Genomic DNA, 20,798 nt, shown 5'->3' on the forward strand with positions numbered 1-20,798 from the left:
TATGATGATCACATGCTACACACCTTCCTTTCAAGAATTGCTGTAATCAGCAGAAGTGAGCTAGCATGTTAAAACTTAGAGTGCATGCACAGCAGAGTTCAAAGTCAATCTGTGCCAAGCATCTTTACTCTCTGTTCTTCATTACTATGGCAACAGTCTGGATATGTATTGATCAGACCATGTATATATATATATATATATATATATATATATATATATATACACATACACACACACACACAAACATAAACATAAACACACATACACACACACAACACAGATATATATAATGTATATCTACATAATAGAAATACATGCCAACAACATACATAGTGAGAGTAGTCCCAGATTGTGATTGTATTCACAACAATAGTCACCATGAAAATAAATCAATTTGTATTTCAAAGAAACAGTGACTAGATCAGAGGATGAGAGTAAGGAAAGAGAATTATGCATGTATACATTTCAAATTCAGTATAAGATTAGAATTACAATCTCTTTTAATAAAAAGCTGCCTATAAGTGATTTCAGGAGTAGTAAACCACAGAAATATTAAAACCACATATATAATAAAGCAGAGAAGTTAGATTTATCTGTCTAGCCATGTTGTCTATGTTAGTTCCTGTGTATAAACCTTTCTTTGATATTAAATATTTTAAGTAGCACACCAGGCAAAATGTTTCATTTCTTCCATCTTCACATTCTGAGTTCAAACTCCACTGAGGTCAACTTTGCTTTCATCCTTTTGGAGTCAATAAAATAAGTAGCAGTTGAGCACAGGGGTCAACGTAATTGACTTAACCCCATACCTTGAACTTACTGGCCTTGTGCTAAAATTTGAAACCAATATTAAATATTTTAAGACATGAACTTCCAGGAAATTTTTCAATATCCCAAGAAATCAGGATTACTCATGCAGATAATCTATGATTGCTACTGGTTCAAATAAACTATATCTTATATTCACACATCAGCTTATCTGTTACAGATAAACCCTTTAGTATTTAAACTAGCCACAACTGGCCTAAATACTCCACCTGATTTGTTATCAAACTGGCCAGATTCAGCCTCTCACACTGTCACTCTAAATATAAGCAATCACATCAGTGAAATCTCAAAAGCGATGAGATAATGCATGATTAATTCTGCTTTGTATGAATAAATGAGAATTATTTTCACACAGTAATCTGAATGCTAAAGGGTCGAACACACCTATATTCCTGAGCTTTACCATGTAGACTGTGAGGATAGCCACTCAGTGTAAACCTCAGCCAATACATTTAGAGATATCTTAAAGATTAGGTAATCACCTACAGCCTTCCCCTCATAACTTCCTTTATACTCATGCAAGTGCCAGTGGACTTATCTGACAATGAATGAATCCATAAACTCTATAGTAGCTCCTATCAGAACAACCATGAATTAACCCCACAGACTTCCTAACAATTCTCTATGATTTTCCCATTTCACTTGTTTTTTTTTTAACTTGATTTCAATTTATAAATTTTAAGGAATTTTACTGCACCCAATTTTCACTTACATATTTGAGAACGTTAAACATTACAACTTGAATCGCCCCACTACCATCAAATACAGAAGCAAGAATGCAAACGAAGTTCCTACATGAATGCATGTGTGGATTTCTAAGCAACAGACTAAGTAAGGCCATGGAAGAAAAAGTAATATTAATACATATGTTAGTATATGTACACTTATTGGAGCTTAGTAGAAATTTGTTAAGTGACACAGTAGAAATACAGTTAATTTATAGACAGTCAGTTCTGGGACACCCCGTATATAAACCCAATCAGATTACAGTTCATGAACATGTTCATGAGTATGACTGTGCATGTGAGTGTACCATGAGGCAGAGTGCATCCAAGAGGATGAAGATAAGAGAGTATGCATGAAAATACAAGTAAGCAGCAGTGTATTCCATTATGAACACATCTACATCAATCCATTACCTGCCATTCATCAATTATTCACACATTTACTATTATTCATTTCCATTATTCACTCATTTGTCTACTAATGCAATCAACCACAGCTGTACATGTAGGTGAGCACGTGCTTTGTGCATATAATAGCACTCAAATACAATGTAGACATTGCAGACAAACACTACAATGAGTATATGCATGAAAAAAACACACTGAATATATTTGCTTGCACATTGTGCATGTGCTAAATGACTTCTTTAAGCCACACTATCTTTGTCTCCTACTTTCAATATTATTGATTACACACAACCACACACACACACACATATATACATATACATACAAAGATATACATACATATATATATATATATATATATACTGTTGTGTCTGGGGAGAGTCATTCTCTTTTAGTACCTTATTATTTAACACACTCACCGGTAAAATTTCCACTTATTTTGTCTTTTTATTTTCCTAAAATTTTCGTTGCATCTTGCAACCTTTTCAATAATCTTGACTATTGAAATAGTCAAGATTATTGAAAAGGTTGCAAGACACAACGAAAATTTTAGGAAAATAAAAAGACAAAATAAGTGGAAATTTTACCGGTGAGTGTGTTAAATAATAAGGTACTAAAAGAGAATGACTCTCCCCAGACACAACAGAATATGCTTCAACACACAAACTCATATAAAGAATCTTGCAAATCAAGTCCAAAAACGAAATATATGTATATATACACACACATATATATAAAATCAGTATAAACAGCCATGTGCAATGTGTTACCAAAAAGGAAAACTGTAATTGTCACCAAATATGACTGGGGTGTTAGAACACCGACATTGTTGGAAATAAGAGCTAGAAAGCTCTAATGCCGTAGTTAAAGCACATAATTGTATACATATGTACTAACAGGGCGTGTAATCACCCAAAAACACCTGTCAACAAATTCGCTATATGGATCGGTCAGTTTCAACATATTCTGTAGCCTCATCAGTAGGGACCGTTCAATTTGACTGATTCTGGACTTAATTTTCTGTCAGTACATATGTATTCACCATAAAAATCTATGGATGATTTCGTGAATCACTAATGTGCATACAAATGTGTGTGTGTGTATGTGTGTAAAAATATATATATAAAATATACATATATATATATATATATATATATATACACCATATATTTCCATGTATAAGACAACCTATAGATAAGATGAGGTCAAAATTTGTAAAGAATTTCAGGAATTTATCTCATGTACAGGCTAGCTTTAGCAATGACAGGTATCTTTAGAAATATTAGCCATGTAAAGACTATATCCTTAGAAATTAAAATAAACAAAATAACATATCGATTTCGACATTATTTACATTATTTACATTTGAGGAATATTTGTCCTCATCTTGTTTGTTGTTAACACAACATTTCAACTGATATACCTTCCAGCCTTCATCAGATGTCTTGGGGAAATTTCAAACCTGGGTTCTCATTCCTAAGGTATTTTTCGATGCTATTATTATTATTATTATTGTTATTATTATTATTATTATTATTATAATTATTATTATTCAGGTCACTGCCTGGAATCGAACTCAGAATCTTGGGGTTAGTAGCCCGCGCTCTTAACCACTTCGCCATATGCCACATGGCATAGTGGTTAAGAGCATGGGCTACTAACCCTAAGATTCCGAGTTCGATTCCAGGCAGTGACCTGAACAACAACAGCAACAACAACAACAACAACAATACCTTAGGAATGAGAACCCAGGTTCGAAATCTCCCCAAGACACCTGATGAAGGCTGGAGAGTATATCAGCTGAAACATTGTGTTAACAACAAACAAGATGAGGACAAATATCCGTCAAATGTAAATAATGTACATAATTTCTCATCTCTTAAATATATAACTGTATAAATTTATTTCTATATCATATTTTTTCATACACATGTCACCTAAAAGGGAACCATTGTTTACATTTCATCAGCTGATCGCTTGCAAATACTGATTTTTGTGCTTTTCTTCTTCTTCCTCTTGTTTTCTTATTCACAGAATATATGCTAATATATACTGTATATACCCTAACATTTACCAATAAAAACGAAAACGATTCTATATCATGTTTTTCCTATACACATGGTTTTATTTACATTTATGAGCTGATCTCTTTTGAATTCCGATCCTTCTTTATCAAAACTTTATCATTATCATAACAATTCACTAACAACAATACAATAATGGTACTTCATATGACTTCATATGATCTAAACAGTTACAGTCAGCCTGGAGTATTTACCTATACTTCATATAAAATCACAAATTGTCAAATCAAGTGAAATTTATAATTATTTTATACCAATATGCAACCACCAGCAAGAAGAAGAAAATATAAGGCTAGTTTCAAATTGAAAGTTACAGAAGTAGCCAAGAGTTTGGACGATTGTGCTGCTGTTAGAACATTCGATGTTACAGAGATGATGGTATGAGAGTGGAGAAAGAATGAAGAAAAATTAAGACAAATGCCCAAACAAAAATGTGCAATGAGAAGAGGAAGCATTTGTTGGCCAAAGTTGGAAAATGATGTAGTAAAATCGGTTCCCCTGTAGAGACATGGCTACATTGTAACACGAAATAAGATAAGATCTTATGCCCTAAAACAGGCTAAATCATATAAAGAAGAAAGTAAAGATTTTAAAGCAACAGTAGGCTGGTGCAATCATTTTATGAACAGAAAAAAAAATCTGGTAATAAGGGAGAAAACAAAAGTCACCCAAAAACTCCTGAGAGATGTTGATAACAAAGTAACCAGTTTTCACCAGTTCATCATCCAGCTGAGAAAAAGGCATCAGTTTCCATTGTCTCATAATGGAAAAATGGATGAGACTCCGTTAAACTTTGACATGCTGGATAACAACATGGTAGATTTAAAAGGAGTAAAAACAGTGCACATTAAAAGCACAGGATATGAGAAAACAGGGTTTAAGGTGGTATTATCCTGCATAGCTTAGCTGACGGTATAAAATTAAAACCCATGGTTATTTTTAAATGTAAAACAAAGTCCAAAATAGATTTTCCTCCTGGCAAGTTTGTTCATTTTCAAGAGAAAGGGTGGATGGATGAGAGTGGTGTGAAATTATGGATTGAGGTTTGATGTTTTATTACTATTATTTATCTTGATAGGAAATAAGAAAGATTTATAATGTCTTATGTTTTAAATGCACCTACTGTAAAATAATTTTATTGAAAAATACAGGTTGTATGTAATCCAAATTGTGTTATTTACCACCAAATGATAATAGATAGTTTATGAAAAATATAACTATGTTATTCTAAATCTTATTACTAGTTATACATCACCATTAAAATTTTTAAAAGGTTAACAAAAGATAAAGGTTACTGTGAGCACAACCATAACTCAATGTTTATATTTTGTCAGCTGAGCTCTCATAGATAAAAGTTGATTTCAATGATATAGAATTATCTCTCTAATAGGCTATTTATTATGAAGATATGCCAATAATATAAAAAGTAAAAATGTTTTTATTACCTACATTATAATTTTCTTCTATTTTGTTAATCTGTTCACGTATGTCTGTGGTTATCGCACTGAGGTCAAGGTTAGCTGTCTTATAAAATCACTTAAAATTCAAACTTTGATTTTTAGAATGGTGGTATAAGATGCCCACAAATTTTTAGGGTAAGTTTTAAGATTTAAAGGTCATCTTATACACAGACATATGCGATATATAAAAACATGTATATATATATATATATATATATATATATATATATATATATATATATATATATGGCTGCAGTCAAACGACTGAAACAATAAAAGAATATATTTGGTGGAATTTATGTGCAAATTTCGAACTGGACACTAACAAAGTGACAAAGCTCTTAAGGATTGTAGATATTTGAATTAGTTGGTGTTTGCATGAGTGTGTGTATGTGTGGATAAAATTGCAATCATGTAGTGGGTGTACATGTTCTTTACTATACATGTGTGTGTGTGTACATGCATGCGTATATGTATGTCATTTGTGTGTGTGATTGTGAATTTATATTCAGCCAAAGCAGCACAAACAGAGAATCCATAGAATATTTTACAAATTATCTCTGCACAACTCATCGAGTATACTTGGAGAATAGAAATCAGTTTGCTTTGTTCTTTTTAGAGAACCCTAGCATTTCTAAGTTTTTTTTTTTCAGCAAATCTGTTCTAATGTATCCCAGTGCAACCATAACAATAGATATGAATGCAAATCCTAAATTTGGATATAAGAGCTCTGTTTTCCATTAGTTCTCCAAGTTTTTATGAGATATTTACATCTATCAGGCAGCTGATTTCACTGTTATGGAGACAACAGGGAGCCGATCTCTACAACAATGAATGACTGCTTTGTCCCACAAAATAATATCTGCCTACTGTGCTTACACCAAATTGCTGTTTTTATTGCAATATTCCACCAGTATTTTATATATATGCATATAAAATCATTATTACCATCATTTGACATCTGCTTTCCATGCTGGCATGGGTTGGATGGTTTGACAAGCTCTGGAAGGTCACCAGGTTGTATCATGCTCGAATGTCAGATTTGGCATGGTTTCTATGGCCAGATGTCCTTCTTTATGCCAACCACCATACAGTGTGTACTGGGTGCTTTTTTGGCATCACCAGCACTCGTGATGTTGCTAAGTAACTTGCAAGACATAAAAAGAACAGGAAAAAGGAAGTATGGGAAAAGGACATGTACAGGCATCTTCTTACAGAGAAGATATGTGACAACCCTGCATTTTATCAGGAGTAGCTGGGAAGAAAGTAAGATAGTAGCAATGGGGTACCAGAATAAACCCTCAAAGTATAAGACAGTAGACTATCACCATCATCATTATCGCTTTAACATCCACTATTCCATGCTTGCTTGCTTGGGCAAAATTTTGTGGAGGAAGATTTGCTACAGCTGGATCCTCTTCCTGTCAACAACCTTCACCTGTTTCCAACTAAGGTAGTATGGTGATATTTCCATGTATCTAGACATGTTTTCCTTGAAGACTGGAAATGAAAGACACCACCTAACAGATGATGACACTCAATTATAACAATCATGGAATGTCAAGATAAAGGAAGGATGGGTGAGTAGATTCCTAAGAGTGTAAAGTGAGAGGTGAGAGATGGTGAGAAATCAGGAATGGGTGTAGAAGTGAATGTAGTAAGAGTGGAAGTGCACACACTCACACACACACATGTATATATACATATATATATAGCAAACGGAGTGAATAATTTTTGACATTAACATGTGTAAAATTAATATCACCATCATAAAACTGTTTATTCATGCTAGCAATTATTATTATAATTGGTGGTATAGTAGTGTCTGCATACAGTGAGAGGTCTAATATACAGAGCAATGAAACAGTTTTTTTGCATTCAGTGAGTTTTGTGATACTTGACGATAGTGTAATATTTTTATGTATATTACCAGGGGATCCAACTTGGCTATCCACATGAGTATTACAATTATAAACATTATTTGGATGTAATTACCATTATACTATCTTTTCTATCCAATCATTGATCAAGCTTGTATATTCTGAAATATCTACAAAAAGACAGATATCTAACTTATAATACCAGTCACAGTGAAAAGCAGAAACATCAAATCTAAGTGACAAAGGGCAGAACATTTAATAAATGTATCAACTTTATTGTATGTATTGAGTAATGCATCAAGTTGGCAGAAACTTTAGCATTTCGTCTGTCTTTACATTTTGAGTTCAAATGCCAATGAGGTTGACTTTACCTTTCATCCTTCTGGGGGGGTCGATGAAATAAGTAACAGATAAAACACTGTGGTTGATGTAACTGACTTATCCCAACCCTTAAAATTGCAAGCCTTGTACCAAAATTTGAAACCATAGTATGGATTTAATACATTTTCCTTGTTATTTGTGAATTCAAACATACGTTTGAATTACAAGTGCACATGTGTGAGTGCATGTACATATGTGTGTGTGTGTGTATGTTTGTGATTAATGTTATATGTATGCTTTTCTTTGTTGGTATGGGTTACACAGGTACGTTCCAAGTAAATGACATCTGCTCAGTCAAAGTCGACTCTCAGTTAGTCCTCCAGTCAGTTCTATCCTGGGCCGCTTCTTTCAGACTGGCTATGTCCATTCCGGTATCACTCTTGATGATATCAAGCCAGTGGGTTCTTGGTCGGCCTCTTCCTCTCTTGCCACTGACCATTCCGAGCATGATGCCCTTCTCCAGGGATTTTCTCCACATAATATGACATATATATACATGTAGACTGTTAGCAATATTTTTTCCTCCTTCTTCCTTTTCTTTTGGATTTTCCTATGTCTCCTGTTTCTGAAGAAGAGCTTTGCTCAAAACGTAAGACAACTACTCAGTCTTTACTTCTCTGAACATCTTATTAATACTTTGCATGTACCATGTGCTCGTGTTGTTGGTTTTCCTTGTCTTTTTTCTCCATTTTTTTTATTAATTATATATATATATACACAAATATCATCATCATCACTGTATATACATCATCATCATTTAACGTCCGCTTTCCATGCTAGCATGGGTTGGACGGTTCAACTGGGGTCTGGGGAGCCCGAAAGCTGCACCAGTCCAGTCAGATCTGGCAGTGTTTCTACAGCTGGATGCCCTTCCTAACGCCAACCACTCCGAGAGTGTAGTGGGTGATTTTATGTGCCACCGACACAGGTGCCAGACGAGGCTGGCAAACGGCCACGCTCGGATGGTGTTTTTTATGTGCCACCGACACAGGTGCCAGACGAGGCTGGCAGACGGCCACGCTCGGATGGTGTTTTTATGTGCCACCGACACAGGTGCCAGATGAGGCTGGCAAACGGCCACGATCGGATGGTGCTTGTTACGTGCCCACAGCACGGAGGCCAGTCGATGCGGTACTGGCTACGGCCACGTTCGGATGGTTTTCTTGTGTGCCACGTGCCACCGGCACTGGTACCACAAAGATACAAATTCCATTGATGTTCATCTATTTTGATTTGTTTTGATTTTCACTTGCCTCAACAGGTCTTCACAAGTGTCACAAGAAGGAAGGTATGCACAGGTGGACTGACTACGTCCCAGGTAGGGGCCATGGGTTATGGCCTGACTAATACATATATACTCATACATACATGTACATATATATATGCAGGAGTTGGAAAAAATAATGGAAACACCTAGCATCAAAGTATCATAATTTTAATATATCTATACAACTATCAAAAGCTTGTTTATTTTTATGTTTTTTTATTTATTATTAGTGTTGCTTAATATGTTTGCTAAAGTTACTGTTTCTTTTCAGATATCATCAGAAAAAGGTAATTAAAATTCATTAAAATGACAGATCTATCGGACTTTCAGAGGTCAAATTGCTGGTGCTTGTATGGCAAGTGCTAGTGTAACAAAAACAGCTGAAATGTTTGGTGTATCGAGAAGTACTGTCTCGAAAGTAATGACAGCCTTTGAAAGAGAGGGAAAAGCCTCCTCATCGAAACAAAACTCCAGAAGAAAATAAAAATTTTCAGATAGGGACCATCGGACTCTTACACGAATTGTTAGAAAGGATCACAAAAGTACAGCTCCCAAAATTACTGCAGAGCTTAATGACCACCTTGAGAACCCAGTTTCCACAAAAAATTTTTCGCCAGGTGCTGCACAAAGCCAGATTTCAAAGGAAAGCTGCAATTAGAAAACCACTACTTTCAAAAACAACACTGCGAAGTGTCTAGAGTGGAGTAAAAACCTATACAATTGGTCCCTAGAGCAGTGGAGGAATGTTATTTTCTTGGACGAGTTATCCTTTACCTTATTTCTGACCGCTGGCCGAGTATACATGTGGAGACAGCCATAAGAAGCATTTGACCCAGACTGCCTTCTTCCAATTGTTAAACATGGAGGAGGATCTGTGATGATCTGGGAGGCTATATCTTGGAAATCTACCAACCCAATAGTTTCCCTTCACAGCAGAATTAATAGTCAAGACTATTTAAGCATTTTATCTGATCAAATTCATCCTATAGTCGCAGAACTGTTTCCAGAGGAAAATGCAATCTTTCAGGATAATAATGCACCAATTCACACAGCTAAAGTTGTTACTGAATGGCACGAGGAACATTTTAGTGAAGTTAGACATCTTATCTGGCCACCACAGTCCCCAGACCTCAATATTATTGAACATTTATGGTGCATTTTAGAAAAACATGTAAGGAGTCGATATCCTCCACCATCATCACTACAAGAGCTGGAGACTGTTTTAACTGAAGAATGGACAAAAATTCCTTTCGAAACAATTCAAACTTTGTATGAGTCTATACCTCATAGAATTCATGCTGTAATTACTGCCAAAGGTGGTCCTACCCTATATGAAAATAAATTTGTTTTAAATTTTAAGGTGTTACTATTATTTTGTCATATATATATATATATATATATATACATTATACATATATATATACACACATATACATACATACATATATATATATATATATATACCTATATGTGTGTGTTTGCATGTGTGTGTATAAATACATATATATATTATATATATATACATATATATATTATATATATATATACATACATACATAATGCATTATACATACATACATATATCATCAACATCATTATCATCATCATCGTTTAGCGTCCGCTTTCCATGCTGGCATGGGTTGGACGGTTCAACTGGGGTCTGGGAATCCAGAAGGCTGCACCAGGCCCAGTCTGATCTGGCAATGTTTCTACGGCTGGATGCCCTTCCTAACGCCAACCACTCCATGAGTGTAGTGGGTGCTTTTTACGTGCCACTGGCACAGGTGCCAGGCAAGGCTGGCAAATGGCCATGTTCGGATGGTTCTCTTATGTGCCACCGGCACTGGTATCACAGCCACAATTTCCATTGATGTTGATCGATTTGGATTTTGATTTTCACTTGCCTCAACAGGTCTTCACAAGTAGAGTTTTGTGTCCCAAGAAGGAAAGGTATGCATAAGTGGACTGGCATAGGTGGACTGGCTACATCCCAGGTAGAGGCCACGGATTATGGTCTCACTTGTCCTGCCGGGTCTTCTCACGCACAGCATACTTCCAAAGGTCTCGGTCTCTAGTCATTTCCTCAGTGAGACCTAAAGTTCAAAGGTCGTGCTTCACCACCTCGTCCCAGGTTTTCCTGGGTCATATATATACATATATATACATATATCATCATCATCATCATATTTATATATATATATAATGCATTATATATATATATTATATATATATATATATATATATATATATATATATATATATACATATGTACATACATACATATATATATATACATACATACATACATACATACATATATCTCTTCTCTATATATATAAAACTGAGAATGTCTGTCTGTCTGTGTGTTTCCCTAAAACTTGAGAACTACACAACCAATTTCATTCAAATTTTACACATGCCTTACTTAGGGTCCATCTAGTTTGATGGGCAAAAAAAATGTTCAACTCCTTGTCTAGGGCGAGCCCATAGCAATATCATATCTTCTCCACTATTTCAGTATTACGTGTTAAAAGTGAAACAAAAACATTTCTCTATTTTATGTCAGATACTTTCACTTTAACAATAAAAATTAGAGATAATAATAACAATTGAATTATATGTAGTAAGTAATAATTAAAATCAAACTAAAGTATAATATAATCGTAACATAACAAAAGTAAAAATAGCAATTGGTATAAAATTGCATCAATGACTTGAACTTGAATAAGTGGTTTCACATGAATGGGAATAAATTAAAAATAAAATTAGCATGCAGAAATGGAATAGTCCAGATGGAGCTGTGCACATACCGTTTACCACGACTTTTACATTAGATTATCTGCTAATTAGCTAGCATTAAGTATCTATATGAAGTTTGGCTATATGTAATGTCTGTTTTCTCGAACAGCCACTTCAACTGAGTACTGTTGTTGGTTTATTTCTTATACATAAAGGGCTATAGCTTCAACTGCATACTGCTTTTTGATTCACCATAAGGTTTGTTGTTATTATTATTACTGTTTAACTATTGTTATCATGTTTGTTGGTTCCTCGTAAGGGAAGCGTTGTGTTGCATTTGTTAAATAATTGTAAACTGTAACCCTCCCCCTTTGGGAGAAGGAGCTTTGATTATTGTTTAAAAATTGAATTGTGTCCCTGTTTGAGGAAATTGACAATATTTTCACCGTTTATACGGAAGCATTTTTGTTAGAATGCCTTCGATAGAAGAAAGTCCAAAAATGAATTTCGCTGCAGCCGTTGGTGGGCGCGAACTCATTAAAATTAAAAAGGAAGAAATACAAACCTATTTCGGATTTATCACCGACAAAGACGGTGAATCTAGGATAACACTACCAAATGAAATAAAAAATTAAATTAAAGAAAAGACTATTGTCTATAAAGTATACAATATAGAGAAAAAAAGATTTGAACACCTGGAGGAAAGCACCATCGAAAAGTGTCTTGGTGCGAATATGAAAGATATCTAACCAGAGGCAGTAAATTTGCCACAATAGAAGCAAGGTTCGAGTCAACGGAGCATGCAAGGGAGTACTTGACTCGAACCTTGCAAAGTGGAAATATTTCATTTTTACCTTTATATTTGGGACGTAGGACGTCCTGGATAAAAATTTAAAATGTTCCCCCAGAAGTAGAAGTTGGCTGGATTGTAGAGGGAGGACAAGATACAATTGATCGAAATTGCAAGAGACGGGCCTACAATTCCAATTTGTTATATATTTTGAGTATTGTTATCACTAGCGATATCAAGATATAACCTTGCATTTTGTATTTTATGTGTAGATGTATATATATATAGATGTACATGTAATATGTACACATATATATACACATATATACATGCACTAGCACTATGACCCGGCAACGACGGGTCATAATGCTAGTATATATATATATACACCACACACTCAATAACACTATGAAATGGTCAAAACTGAAATTCTTTTACCCCAAGATCTTAGACCCCCCTTGGAGTAAGCATCCTGTCCAGCAGAGCAAAAAAATTCTTTTCTTCTTCTTCCCTCTCCCTTCCCCTCTTTTTCTTTAGCACTCATTCCAAATACAAAAACACACACACGCAAGCACACACACACATGCTCTCTCTTTCTCACTTTCTCCTCATCCATCACCCTCTTGTACTGTCTTATATTCCTCCCCACCACTACAAACTCAATACCACTATAAAATGGTCAAAACTTTTCACACAGGAACTTAGTTTGATTTGAAAACCCCACTAGAATGGGAGAAAGCGCTAATACATGATCTAAGTTATATGATGTATAAAAAATGTAATATACAAATAAATATCTGTAAATATAAACCATCCGATTTTCTGAGTACCTCATTTCTTCTAATATATATATATGGGGTGTGTGCTGATACATATATATAAACACATCCATATATATATATACACACATACATACACACATCTGACAGGCATCTTTCAGTGTCTGTCAAGCACATCTATCCACAAGGCTTTATTCTGCCCAGGGCTATAGTAGAAGACACTTGCTGAAAATGCCACACAGTGGAACTGAACCTGAAACCATGCAGTTGAAAAGCAAGCTTCTTAACCACACAGCCATGCCTGCATCTATTATATATAAAATCTTTCTTCTCAGTACCTAGTCAGGGATCCCACCTAACCTTCTATGTACCCCCTTGGAAATACAGCACTGGTCTCTTTCGGTTGACTGAAACTTTCTTCTTTGCCTAACTGATTTTTAGGTTTCTTCATTCAAGTCTCTGCTTCCACATATGGAACTTTACCTTTAATCTCCTAAATTGCATGTATAAAAGATTTTTTTTTTCTTTTTTACAAACAGCCAATCTTGATTACCTGTTATTATCTGGAAAAATGTAATAAACTGGAAGAATCTGACATAAACTTCCTCACTCAGCTAGTTGCTAATTCTCACTTTTGTGGCAGCACCCCTGCACATAGCTTGTACAGTTCTTACAAGTCATTCATCTACATTGTGTTTTCTTAGCAACCACCAGACAACAGAACATGATGGTCTGTCAACAAACTGTCTCCAGGTCAATAAAAACTTAGCATGTAGGTCATCCAGATGTAGAAACCAGGCCACATTAGACTAGAACCTGATGCAGCTCTCCTGCTTGCCGGTTCTGGTTCAACCATACAACTCATGCCAACATGGAAAACAAACATTAAATGATGATGATGATGGTGGTGGTGGTGGTGGTGGTGTGTGTTTATAAAATTACATATATCATACGTTCCTGCACAGTCATGTGGATACAGAGTTTACTTAGTAGCCACATGGTTCCTAGTTCTAACTCATTGTGTGGCAACTTGAGTAAGTGTTTTCTACCCTAAACTCGGACCAATCAATACTATGAGTAAATTTGGTAGACAGAAATTTGTATGGATGCCAACTGTGTTGTGTGTGTGTGTGTGCGTGCGTGTGTGTGTGTGTGTGTGTGTGTGTGCGTGCGTGTGTGTGTTTATGTATACGTGTACTTGAGCATGCATTAATGTTTACATTCTACACGTCTTCATTTGAACCAAATGGTGGTCATGTTTACATTCCCTGTAAATAATATTGCTTGTAGCTCTGCACTGTTGAAGACAAGAAGAGTATAAAAATCCTTTACTTGAAAAATAGAAAAGAGTCAGTGACACGAAGGGATTCAACTGCAAAATACTACTTAAAGAAGTCATCATCCAACCCTTGATAACATGGAAAAGTGGATGTAAAAACAAACAAACAAATAATTTCTATCCTAAATGAGTCTGATGCTGTTCTCAAATGTCTGTACAACAATAACTATTTAATGTCTACTGCTTCAATTAGTCATCATCATTGTCGTCGTTATCATTTTAACATTCACTTTTCCATGCTTGCATGGGTTAGAAGGCAAATTTTCTATAGCCTGATGTTCTGAGTGTCACCAACTCTCGCCTGTTTCCAAGCAGGGTAATATTTCACCTATGAGACATGTTCTCACAGTAAATTGGAAATAAATGACACTGCTTGTATGACCGTCACACATACACACATTATATATATATATAATATTCTTTTATTCCTTTACTTGTTTCAGTCACTTGGTTGCGACCATGCTGGAGCACCACCTTGTAGGGCTTTTTATATATATATATATATATATATATATATATATATATATATATATATATATATTATATATATATATATATATAATATATATATATATACATATATATATGGCAGCAAAACATGGGCTGTGACTGCTAAGGACATGCATAAGCTTCCAAGAAATAAAGCTAGTATGCTCTGCTGCATGTGTAATATCAGTGTGTATACACAACAGCTGTGTGAAAAAGTATCACACCCTAGCAATAGAAGAAACCTGTGGAAAAGGAAGACCCAGAAAGACCTGGGATGAGGTGGTGAAGCACAACCTTCAAATGTTGGGCTTCACAGAGGCAATGACAAGTGACCGAAACCTTTGGAGATATGCTGTGCTTGAGAAGACCTGGCAAACCAAATGAGACCATAACCATGGCCTATGACAGTGCAGCATAACCAGCCCATTTAAGAGCACCCTTCAATCATTGGGCAATAAACTGTGCTTGCAAAGACCTGTTGAGTCAAGTGAAGTCATTGTCATGGCTGATGCAAGTACCGCCTGTCTAGCAGGCATGCCAGTGGCACATAAAAAGCACCATTCAAGTGTAGTCTGATGTCAGTGCTGCCTGACTGGTCCCATGCTGGTGTCAAGTAAATACCAACATTTGAGCATGTTCGTTGCTAGTGTCACCTGACTGGCTCCCGTGCTGGTGGCATGTAAAAAGCACCATTCAAGTGTGGTTGGCATTAGGAAGGGCATCAAGCTGTAGAAACTTTGCCAGATCAGATTGAAGCCTGGAGCAGCCTTCTGGCTTGCCAGCTATCAAACAAACCGTCCAACCCATGCCAGGACAGAAAGCAGACATTAAACAACAATGATGATGATGATATATATATATATATATATATATACATACACAACAGGCTTCTTTTATTTTCTGTGTACCAAACCCATTCATAAGGCTTTGGTTGGCCCAGAGTTATAAAAGAAGACACTTTCCCAAGATTCCACACAATAGAATTGAATCCAGAACCATGTGGTTGGAAAGTGGACTTATGACCATACAACCACACCTGCTAGAAATTTTACTTTCATTCAGAACAGTAGTCTTAAAAGTTCTTGTTCGGCCAGTAGTACAAAAACCTAATCCATCTCTATATTCATTAGTTATCCTAAAATAATTTTCTAACAGTTTGATCATCACATACTCAGTTATCAACACAAATCAATTAAACAACTTCTGTATGGTCACTCAACCTGCTAGAAATAATAGCAGGTTTGATTCACAGTCATTTGAATAAGGAAAGATATTCAGTAATGCAATTCTAGATATACAAAAAGCTGATGATCATGGACAGATTGCCTTTGATCATAGATTTTTTCTTCAATCACAGTAACAATAACTATATCATTCATAGCATTCATACAAATCCTAGCTAATCAGAACTAGTTCCCACTTACATTGCTCTCCTAACATCTACTTTGGAGGAGCTTATAAATAGTCATAAAACTAGTTAGAAATAGTAGCTACATCTCCCTCAAACCACACTAAACCATCTAAAAAAAAAGACAGAATTACTAGATAGTCTGATTCTAGATACATTGTTTCCATAAAGAAGATGGGATGGTCATTGTTGGAAAGCCTTTTGATTAGATGTTGTCCAATCAAGAATAAACTGGGACTAAGTAACAATATCATTGCTGGTTTTAATGTCCAGTTGCTCTCACAGCACACTTCTGTTCCTCCACAAAACATCCAATACATCCATAATTGATTCATTAGTCACCTGCCTTCATCTGTTAATCTATATCGAGTATGTTTGCACATTGGACAGTAGTTCTCCATCAGTTTTCTCAAGTTGCTACTTGCTCTTCAATGTCTTTCCAGTGTATTTTGGCAGCCTACTGGTCCTCCTGAGAAGTTCAACAATACATGTGCCCCATGGTCTTCTCCATCTTTTTTTTACACAGGATTCCATCTACATTTGACATAGTGAGAGAAAACCCTTTTCCATAGATACTAACAACCTCTTGGAACTCCTCTGGTCCTCCTTTCTTATAGCTATTTTTATATTATCACTACATCAACCTCAAGCACTAATTATGTTGCCAAAACGTTCTATTACATTCTGCATGAGATTTTGTCATGCATGGAGTAATTTTAAATGTAAGACTAAGAATCTGGGCTAAAGTTCTGCAAAAGAACTGGGCTGTGATAAATAAGTGCCAGGGATATGAGAAAATACATAATTCTATATAGGCAATAGATGACAACAGAACTTCTGACAAATGGACTGGAAAGCAGAAATTGTCTGAGAGACAAGATTGTAAATAATTACCAGAACAACTATAAACTGAATGAACGGCTAAGATAACTTAATTGAAAAATAAAAAAAGTAGATTTATCACCTAAATAACAGTAATTTAAACTAAGAGGTGACCACATAAACTAGAGGAGATTTTAAGTATTGCTTCTTTTAATACCTATTTGAACAATAAACAATCAAAAATGTTTAAGTATAAGCCGAAACCACTTTAGAAAATCTAGAGAAATTAAAGAATAAGTTTGAGTACGTTTAGTCACAGGTCAATCCTCATCAAGCAGAACTTTGATCAAAGGTGTTCTAGCCAGGACTGTCCACCCTTTTAAAGGCATCTAGAAATACATAATCCAGTATGTATTTTTTTTTAAGACGGTAGGTCTGAAGGAAATATAAATTTCCTGCTATTTCTAGCAGGTAGAGCGACTACGTACGGACATTCGTATAAGAAATACATGTGAATTAGATGGCGGGACATTTGAGTCATTGTTAAGTGCATATATTGGAAATAGCGTTATTAGAATGGACATGTAATATGAATTGGTGCTACATACTGACACTGTATTGATAGACTTAGGAAGAACTAATCAGATCGTATTCGAAAAATGCCGACCTGAATATTGAATAACAGATTCATCCGACCCATGTTTGCTTTGGATGGTCATAATTACAACGATGAAGACGAGAAAGAAACAATTAAAGATATATATCTAAATATATGAAAGAAATACCTTAATTCGTCAGTTTTTTCTTTTGTAAACTGATGCCTTGTTTCAAATGGACAATAACCAGGACCAGCATTTACAACTGATGAAGACTCTGCCGTCACTGCTTTTCCAATCAAATTCCTTTCCATGTTTTGAGGGACACACTTTACTTTCAATCGATGACCCATATCAGCCATGGTCGGACTATATACAGTAGACGATGACATTTCTTGCCATTCCCTTACACCATCAGTATTCTCAGAATCTTTTTTCGTTGCTCGATACCATGTCACTGTACATTGGGTGATATCAGTAAACTCGCAATCCATTTGAATGTAAACAGGAAAATTAACCATCATACTGGACGGTATTATCAGTTTATTTACTGCCGGACCGTTTACTAATACGTGGAACACTTTATCACCAATATGTAATTCGGAACCAGCTGTCCAAGCTTCAACATTTGGTGTTGTGTCACTGAGTTGATGATCATCTCTCCATACAGAAATTGGCAATGCATCTTCATCTTCCACTTTAGGGATTGCGTTTCTTTCCTTTTTCTTCTTCTTGCACTTGTTCAGAAATCGAGACATGTTAGCACGTAGTCTCAACAAAGACTGTCCCAGTAATTCATTTTTATTTCTTTGAAGGTTAAAGTTCCGCGCTGGTAGCCCATTATGACTATATTCAAAACTTATTTTCAGTGTTTCGTCATCCGGCAGACAAGTTACGTTCAAATTATTGAAGGACATATTGTTGTTGCAGCTTAAAACACAAAAAACTCTTGTTACTTGGTGTCTATGGATATAATGTGAGAGGGCAGCTGATCTTTCAGTAACAGTACAACATTGACTACAGGTTCTAGCAGTAAATAATTGATTATTTAGTAATCGACGACCAACACCCAACACCAAACAACGCTGCATGGCCTGTGGGCTAAATTATAAAAGGAATTTTTCATTCTTACACCGGATCTATGGAAGGGAGATGACTCTAAATTTGGTATAATTGACAGCTGATGTAATATTTTGAAGAAATTAATTATTTATTTTGCCAAGAAATATAAACCACTTTGTTACAGAAGAAAGTATTACGGGTTGTTAGTGTGGTATTAGTGGCATTTATTTCAGTGCTATTCAAAAGATATAAAATATCCTTGTAACTCAACAGCATAACGTCTTTCAAATTATTCAACTAAATTTTACTTATAGTTAATACATTATTTATTGTTCAGGCAACACTGTTGCTTAGGTGATATTTACAACCGACAAACTATTGCACGTCAAAATCTCCTTACATAAAATACATTTCATTGTTTTCGGATTCTACTGTTTTACTACACAATGAAATATAGTTTTATAATGAAAGTGAAGGTTTATGTATCTGTGGAGTAACTCCATCTCCCATTATAATTGTTTTGTAGTTTCAAGGAGCTGGAACGGGTCGCCGATTTGTGACGTCCGTGCGAAGCAAGGTGATGAGAATGGCTCCTTAATACATCACACGGTCGATACAATAAATATATAGAACAATGCATATATGTGCCAGAGAGAAATAAGAGACACAACCAGGTAGAATGTTTAAGAGAAGATTTATTGATATGCATGTAGAAAATACAAGGCAGGAGCAGTGGTAAACTATAAAGAATTGAACAATAAGGAACAAGAAAAACAATAGAGTACAAAGAAAAAAATTAGCAATAAAAAAGGCAAAATAGGTTAAGTATAGGGAAAACCTAAAACAAATGTTATATTACTATAAATAGAATTTTAAAGATTTAAAAGTTACATTTATGAATTTGTGTTGCAAGAGTCCTGATAAAAAAAATGAACATCCTGAAATACAATTGATGTTTCCTGAGATTTGCCAACACTACACCTGATTTTCTCCTCTTCATACACACGCAAGCATCTATCTGACTCATACAGTGTTCACTTTCCAGACATTTGTACATTACTGCATATGCTTTATACGCACTTTTGACAAGTTATGGTGCACCTGAGCACTGTAAAACAGCACCAATTGCAGTGTTTGCTGCATCAACTATAAGTGCCTTCCATAATAATAATGATAATTTTAATCCTTTCTACTGGAAGCACAAAGCCTCAAATTTGGGGGAAGTGGTTAAGTCGATTACATTGACCACATTGAACTCAGAACATGCAGACAGACAAAATACTGCTAAGCATTTTGCTTGGCATGCTAACAGTTCTGCCAGCTTACCGCCCTCCATAATAATAATAATAATAATAATAATGATAATGATGACGATGATGATGATGATTATTATTATTATTATTATTATTATTATTATTTAACATCTGTGTTCCATGCTAGCATGGGTGGGACATTACCATAAGTGCCAGCCAGGCCGAAGCCTGCACCAGACTTCTGTGACTGTTTGGGCAGGATTTTTACAGTGTGGACTGGGTGCTTTTAAGTGGTACCTGCACTGACAGGGTCACCAAGTGCTTCAAGACAAAAACTTTTAAGGAGGGGAGGAGGCATTGGAGAAGATGATGTTAAAATGGTTATAGTGAGATAGATACAAGCGTCTTGCTGTAGAGGAAGTATAAGGTTACCTGGCCAGAGAGAGAAAGATCAGGCATGAAGACAGAAACAGATGTGCTACCACAAA

At 35.4% G+C, this 20,798-nt stretch overlaps 1 protein-coding gene across 1 annotated transcript in view; it reads right to left on the bottom strand.

The window, feature by feature from the left end:
• The window catches only part of LOC115231484 (2',5'-phosphodiesterase 12-like), a 41,326-nt gene extending 21,679 nt beyond the window's left edge, over positions 1–19,647 (bottom strand). Inside the window, exon 1 of the mRNA XM_029801504.2 lies at positions 18,185–19,647. Within this exon, the coding sequence (XP_029657364.1) occupies positions 18,185–19,086 (902 nt within the window). The 5' untranslated portion in view covers positions 19,087–19,647. The remainder of the gene's footprint in view (positions 1–18,184) is intronic.
• Between the last annotated feature and the right edge of the window lie 1,151 nt (positions 19,648–20,798).

Source organism: Octopus sinensis, linkage group LG2 (genome assembly GCF_006345805.1).
Source record: "Octopus sinensis linkage group LG2, ASM634580v1, whole genome shotgun sequence".
NCBI classification, from domain to species: domain Eukaryota; kingdom Metazoa; phylum Mollusca; class Cephalopoda; order Octopoda; family Octopodidae; genus Octopus; species Octopus sinensis.